The 7782-nt window shown below is 34.7% G+C and overlaps 1 protein-coding gene across 1 annotated transcript in view; it reads right to left on the minus strand.

The window, feature by feature from the left end:
• Positions 1 to 2158: 2158 nt before the first annotated feature.
• The window catches only part of LOC106466026 (dipeptidyl aminopeptidase-like protein 6), a 57484-nt gene continuing 51860 nt past the window's right edge, over positions 2159 to 7782 (minus strand). The window contains exons 15-19 of the mRNA XM_022393988.1: positions 6982 to 7052; positions 5692 to 5872; positions 4428 to 4565; positions 4075 to 4148; positions 2159 to 3163 (exon numbers count right to left, since the gene is read on the minus strand). Coding sequence (XP_022249696.1) covers positions 3014 to 3163; positions 4075 to 4148; positions 4428 to 4565; positions 5692 to 5872; positions 6982 to 7052 — 614 coding nt within the window. The 3' untranslated portion in view covers positions 2159 to 3013. The remainder of the gene's footprint in view (positions 3164 to 4074; positions 4149 to 4427; positions 4566 to 5691; positions 5873 to 6981; positions 7053 to 7782) is intronic.

Below are 7782 nucleotides of genomic sequence, written 5' to 3' on the forward strand. Positions count from 1 at the left end.
ACATTTTGTATGTTCCGCCATTTTGAATCGTTCCTTGAACAGTTGATTATCAGTTCACCCTAAATCCTTTCTACCTCTTCGATTAACATCGTACTAAGTGCCAGACGATAAACTCTGAAAGCTTATTATCTTTATTTTTAAATAATCCGATGTTAGAAAAGTTGGGCTTTAAACATGAAGACGTCTTAAGTTTGAAAAAGCCTGTTATAAGTTTTCGTGACATTCTGCTGAAAAATGGAGAAAATATAGTTGACTTTGTCTTCAAAATTCAGACAAATCATTGACAAAAATCTGAAATATGAACATAAACAGACGCCTGTTTTATAATATACTTTTTTAGACAAGAATATCGCCGTTTATGACGATAAACATCTTTAAGTTTGTTTTTCAAGGGATTTAAATATGACGACAGTGCTGGATTTTGAATGGCATTTTTAAATATGAAAATGGTTGATTTTAACCATAAAGAGTCAGACATCAATATTTTTGTTTCAAAAAACACGAACACGACTGGATTTACTGTAGAGACTTGAAGACACGTTGTACTTTGTCTTTAAAACGCTTTTGTATCCTTTTATGGAATTTAACATTAGATTTTACTTGAAATATTAGCGGAAGGAGCTCATTCACCTGGTATTTATGGATCACATAAATTATTAGTGGACTGTAGCTAATTAATTAGTAAATCAAGACTGTGAAAATGACGTCTAAGGACTGAAACTTTACTCCTGATGGACTGGGTGTGTATTTACAGAAGAATATGATAATGGACCGAGATTATGAATACGTTATTAGTGAGCTGGAACTTTGTACACAATACTGATGGACTGGGTGTGTGTTTACAGAAGAGTATGATAATGGACCGATATTATGAATACGTTATTAGTGAGCTGGCAGTCCATCAATATTGTGTACAAAGTTCCAGCTCACTAATAACGTATTCATAATCTCGGTCCATTGTCATACTCTTCTGTAAACACACACACACACAGTCCATCAATATTGTGTACAAAGTTCCAGCTCACTAATAACGTATTCATAATCTCGGTCCATTGTCATACTCTTCTGTAAACACACACCCAGTCCATCAGTATTGTGTACAAAGTTAAACACACACACACAACAGAAGAGTATGATAATGGACCAGATATTATGAATACGTTATTAGTGAGCTGGGACTTTATACACAATATTGATGGACTGAGTGTGTGTTTACAGAAGAGTATGATGATGGACAGAGATTATGAATACGTTATTAGTGAGCTGGAACTTTGTACACAATACTGATGGACTGGAAGTGTGTACAGATCTATTATAATGGACCGAGACTTTGAACGCATTATTAAGGAGCTGGATTATGTATAAGATACCGATGGACTGGAAGTGTGTACAGATCTATTATAATGGACCGAGACTTTGAACGCGTTATTAAGGAGCTGGATTATGTATAAGATACCGATGGACTGGAAGTGTGTACAGATCTATTATAATGGACCATATTAAACTAAACTTATACTAAACATATTACTTAGGGGCTGGAATATGTACACAATACTGATGGACTGAGAGTGTGTGCAGATAATTGTGGAACGAGTGTGTGTACTCAGTTGTAGAAGATGTGTATACATATATATACAATATTAAACGGGTCTGGAGTGTACTCATAATATTTATGGACCGATGAGTGAAGTTTTTACACTTGACTGAAGCATTACCATTAGTTAACAATACATTGTTTAAAACATCGCATAATACAAATAAAAAATATATACAAGATCGTAATTATTCAGGCAATTCGTCAAAGTAAGCTAATCGTCCGAAAGTCAATTACGAAATAACATATGTTGTTGACCAACACTGAAAAATAACGTATCTGTTTACTGCTACAGAAATATTTCCCGCGGTAACGTTAATGGCAATAGAAATGATTGCATTTCTTACATCGCGATTAACGGCTGGTTAGATTAACGTGAACACGGCTGAGATATGCATCCATCTAGCGGTGAATAAGAGAAATAAAGGCCTTCTGAACACCATTAAGTAACTGTAACGTTTACTTTAACTGCAATGTTATGTTAAACGTACTGACATAACAACAGCGAGATGCTATTCAAGAATTGTACAATTATTATAAAACATTTTCGTCATCAAATGACGAAAATCTTAGTAAAGTACAGCATGTATTGCATAACTGCTGTCTCATTTAAGTTACCCTAAAATGTATTTAAAAGCGATACAGTGTAGGAATTCTAATAAGTAGCAATGGAAAAATCAGAGGAGACTGGAATTCATTTCGAGCGCTTAAAATAAATGTTACAATTCACCCCTTGAGGTGACCCGTTCACAGGGCATTACTTGACTACCAACACCACAATTTTCTTGCAAAATGATAGAAGTGCAATGGAAGAAACCCGCTAAGGTATTTTTTTTTAAAGATTGTTAATTCTTATTTGAATAATTACTGAGGAAATAATTGAAGGTTCTATTTTTCTACTGTTAGTAATAAGAAACTATTCTTTTGTTCTAAATAGTTTTAACTGTAGTTCTGTTTGGCACATCAGTATCCTGATACCTACTAACTATCTTAAACAAGAATACCAAAGTGCCTTGTCAGAATAGGTATCACATAACGTATTATCTAATAAATCCCTATAGTTTAAGGCTTAAAGTACAAGATGGCCCTAATGTAACAGGACCCTGATGTTTTTTTGTTCTGTTTTCAGACAGTGCAGGAACTATGGTAGCAGTAATTCCAATGATGATATATATATATCTTTCTTTCAAGTGGCCAATTTCTTTCTCTCTCTTACGTTTCTATTTACACTGTGTCAACCAGATGTAAACTACTGCCAGGAAATGTCCTATTGATATTTAGCCACCCTGGAGCTCGATTTTTATGTCAAAAAATCTACTTCTCAACCAGACGTAAAAAAAAAGAAAGAAAAAGGAATGAATAAAAATAACACAAAATAGATAATTTTTTAAAGAAATGGAGTGAAGGTTTTACTGGCCACTATCTTCCTCCTATAAATACTTTTTTGCTTGTTTTTTGGAGCCCTATATCCTTGCGAGGAATATCGAAACACTGGTCCAGGAAAGCTTCCATTGTTTGATAAAAATGCAAGGATACGTGTTCCAGATCGTGGCTTTCATCTGGATAAATCTGGAAACAAATGATAGTTAACAGTTAAAAAAACACACACTCTTGAGTATAAGTATTACATATTAGAATCTCCTTAGTTTAAAAACATCCACCAATAAAAATATCGGATTTCAGGATAACTGTGCATTTAAGCCTAGAAATATTTCAGCCTATAATGAAAACGATAATTACTATGGGTTTCAGGTGTGCATTCTTAATAACAACTAACCAAGTCGTAAAACATTTCGAAAAGTTTATAAAGAGAATAACATAATAGACCATTCTGAAAATAGAAAACAGATACTGTCAGACAAAATGAAATTAGGCTTAACCAAATATTCTCAGATTGATTATCCTGTATTATATAGTCATAAATAATTTAATATTGTACTCACTAATCAAAGAATTGTATATAGTAAGCGTGTCTGGTAGGAATTATTGGTTTGATTGTTTGATGTACCGTTTAAAATGTTACCGTACGTTACGAGTTATCGGCTTTAATTGGTTGGTATAATATGTAAAATGTTGCGGTACGTTACTGGTTTTGGTTGATTGATGTACTGTTCCTTTTCTTTGCCATTAAAAGTCGATATCGAAAAATATTGTCCGATTCGGTTGAATACTGCTTTCAAACAGGTGTGTTACAAAACTAGCGCCCTCGCTTGTAAGAAGGGAACAATTTTCTAGTGTAATAAAGAAATTTAGGCTTTGTTGGAAAATCAAAAGGATTTTTTTATAGGTGATTTTCTTTAGTAAGAAAAACCTTATTCAGAAAGCCTTAAGGGCCACATTTTTTAATACTTCTAAGTTTCCCAGCATGTTTTTTCTTAGGGTTAATACAAAAAACAACAACACAAAGACGATCGAAGTTGAAACTTAAGCCAAAGTTATCAATTAAATATCTTCCTCACAAATATATGATTTTGACTTACTTGCGTTTGAAAGAGAACACCTGCATCAGTAAGAGCTTTCATTAGAATCATGGATTGCTGAAGGTGAACTTTGTCTGAAAGGCAGAGTTAATGAAGTAGAATAAACAAATTACTTGAATTAGCATACGTATGACACGCGAAACCCCTCAAAACCATTTTATATAATTCTATTCATCCACGTGAAATATAGTCTCTACGAATATAATGTTAATTGTACTAAAACAAATGAAATCTTTTTAGAAAACTGAAATCAGCCAATACTTTTTAGTTACTTTAATAACATTCTGTACTTAACATATGATAAAGACTTTATCCGGTATTATACATAACAAATACTGATGCAACTTGCTTACCATCGTTTGTGCCATGAATTAGAAGGAACTTCTTTCCTTTGATGTTTGCTGCTTTCTTCAGTAAACTGGACTTTTCATAGGCCAAGTAGTTCTCTTCAGGTGACGGAAACTGCATGTACCGTTCAGTAAAAGCGGAATCTGGAATTAATTATTTCGTGTAATTAATTAATTATTTTGTGTAATTGATTAAATATTTTGTGTAACTATGATAGAGCCAGTCAAGGGAAAATGTTGGTCCAAGTTTTTCTAGTCTCTTCAGTATAACCTTTTAATTATAATAAAATTTAAATCGATCAGAGGTACGTCATTAGATATTTCAGGGTGGGTTTAAATTTTCATATTAACAATGTAATTAACTTAATTTAAAAACCAAATGTTCATCCTAACACACTGTGATTTCACAATTATTGAATGAAAGTGATTAATCCCTGACATCCCTACTTATAATCTCACATTTTGATTTGTTTGTAATTAAGCACAAAGCTACATAATGGACTGTCTGTGCTACTGAATAGAGTAGCTCAAGAGTTGGCTGTGGGTGCTGTTAACTATTCTTCTTTCCCTCCAATATATCATTTCAAATTAAGGTAGCTTTGCGCGAATGTCCGAAATAAATTAAAATTAAAATAATTTTGGTACCCCACTTTCAAACGTCGTGAATTCTGTAGTATTCGAAATATATCGGTATATCTGCGGACTTACAACGCTAGAAACCGGGTTTCGATATCCGTGGTGGGCGAATAGTAGAATTTCATTGCCACTCTTATAACGCACACAGAGCCCCAAAAGCGCGATTTTGCAGTAACAGTATGGGTACCATAGACTAGGATACACATTCTTGTACATTAATCGTTGGGCCACGCCCAGCCTACCTTTTCCAATTTAAGTAATACACATTTACTGCAGGAACTGTGAAGTTCTAGACGCTGCAGCTTGCTATTTAAGGCCTTATCTGATGTATGTCAATCAAATGACATTTACAGAACGTGGATGATGCTTCTATGTCTTGGAAACCATAAAGACCCATAACATTACTATTTCAGTCCTAATTTTTTTCAATTTTAGCAACAACAAAAAAGAAAGAAAAGTACAGCTCAGCTTAGGTTTTCTACATGACCCTGAGTTGGACTGTTTCAGAGAATTTCGTTTCTCTTCAGAAACCTTGAGCAAGACCTTTTACTGCAGTTTATAAAAAACACACAATGGGCAAGAATTAATTTACTGAAAATAAAAGAGGAAAGACCAAACAAATTATAAATCTTACCATAATATCGCCAACTGGAAATGGGAGCGACGGATATGCCACACTTGAAAACATCGTTGTCTGTTGCTAAGGCCGTTGCTGCTGCGTAACCTCCGTACGACCAACCCCAGATGGCGATCTTTTCAGGATTAATAAAAGGTAAATCGTTCTTTAGATATCTGGCGGGAAACAAAAGAAAGCTCTAGTAACATTGAAGTGTTAATGAAGACGTTTCAAACTTATGGTATGTTATTATTTATCAACAGCAGGTGTCTCTTCCTTCAGCTGATTTAACTTATGGTATGTTATTATTTATCAACAGGAGGTGTCTCTTCCGTCAGCACCATCCATTGCCCATTTTTGGGCTGCTCTTTTACCAACGAAAAGTGGGACTCACCGTCACACTATCATGCCTCCACGGCTGAAAGAGAGAGCATTTTCCGTGACGAGATTCGAACCCGCACCACTCAGATTGCTTTTTATAAAAAACGTGCTTATACAATGCCTTTTCGAGCTATACTGAACGGAAAATTCATTTTCACGATAATAGCCCAATGCATTTAATCAAAAACAAAGAGACACGTAGCGGATTGTGTTCCAACGTCTTGTGTACAAATTCTTTTTTAAACAATTAAATTTTATGAAAGGTATAAGATATCAGGTGTTGACGTGTTACTGAAAATAACTGTTATTAAGATTAGGCAGGAGGTGGGCTTGAAGTGGGGCAGGATGCCATCCCACTAATTTTCAGGATGGACCAAAACCATCCCGCTACCTTTTAGTATACTGTAAGCTTCTCAGAAAAGAAAAGTTCAGTAGAAGATGCAATAAATATTTACGGTGGCAAGAGCAATGAAACAAAGTAGTACACTGATGGAGGGAATGAACCCTCTTGCTACAGACTCAGTCGGTGTAACCATCAGAGTTTCCATACTATAACTCGTAACAGTATGCATCTGTTTATACTTAATTTTATTTTTATTGCCCTTTGAAACGAGTCTAACTAATAATCCCGCTACAAAAGGTGATAAATCACTCAGGAAACTTGCAGCTCATGTTACGGTATCGAATTTACGTAACGCACGAGCTGCTCGAGAGTATATACATCGTGAATAATTTTGTTTTCATTACCTTACCTAATCTAACCTTATCTAACCCTAAAATATTTATTTTTTATATTTCAGTTACTTCTGTAATAATAAATAAAGAATACTTGTGAAAAACAAAAAGTATAGTACTCAGCTTCAAAAATTTCATAAACCACCAAAAGATTGCATTTTTTTTTGTGTTGTTCGTTCTTTTCTTTCTTACAACTCGACTGAGTAAATATATTTTTCCCCAGACTTTGATAGCCGTTATCGTGTTACTTTCAAAATGCATCTCTGAAATAACATAATCACATTAAATTCTTTTTCACCTCCATAAACTGTCCAAGTAAGTCAAAGTTAAGTAAAACCACTGTTAAAATTCATCTTCGGAAAATTGAGACATTTTGATATTAACATGCTCCTTGCGACGTTGTCATCACATCAACTAGTGTCTGAGATGATCGTATACCTTACCTGGTCATTTATTGGACTGCGACTCTGTATTTGTGGGCATGGACTCCAATAGTAGACACTTGCACGTCAGGTCACCTGACACTTGTTTTGCATAAACATTTGACCAGGAGAGCCATTGACATTATTTAATAACAGTAACTGTGTCTTGTCATAACTTGAATGTAGAAAACTCCGATTATTTCTTAGTTGTTCAGAGTGGTGAACTAACTTACTAATCTGAAAACTGTTCAGGATCGAATCGAGATATCCACTTCACAGCACAGATACTCTATAGCCCAGAAGTCTACTCTGACGAAATCGATACTCTCTAACCAGGAAATATGCTCTCTCGAAATCGACACCCTATAACTCGGAAAGTCTACTCTGATTGAATCAGTACTCTCTAGCCAGGAAAGCCTAGCCTAACCGAATCGTTAGTCTCTAGCCAGGAAAGTCTAGTCTAATCGAATCAGTACTCACTAACTAGGAAAGTCTGGTTTACTCGAATCAGTACTTACTAATTAGGAAAATCTAGCCTAATCGAATCAGTACTCACTAACTAGGAAAGTCT

Source organism: Limulus polyphemus, unplaced genomic scaffold (genome assembly GCF_000517525.1).
Source record: "Limulus polyphemus unplaced genomic scaffold, Limulus_polyphemus-2.1.2 Scaffold2126, whole genome shotgun sequence".
Classification (NCBI taxonomy): domain Eukaryota; kingdom Metazoa; phylum Arthropoda; class Merostomata; order Xiphosura; family Limulidae; genus Limulus; species Limulus polyphemus.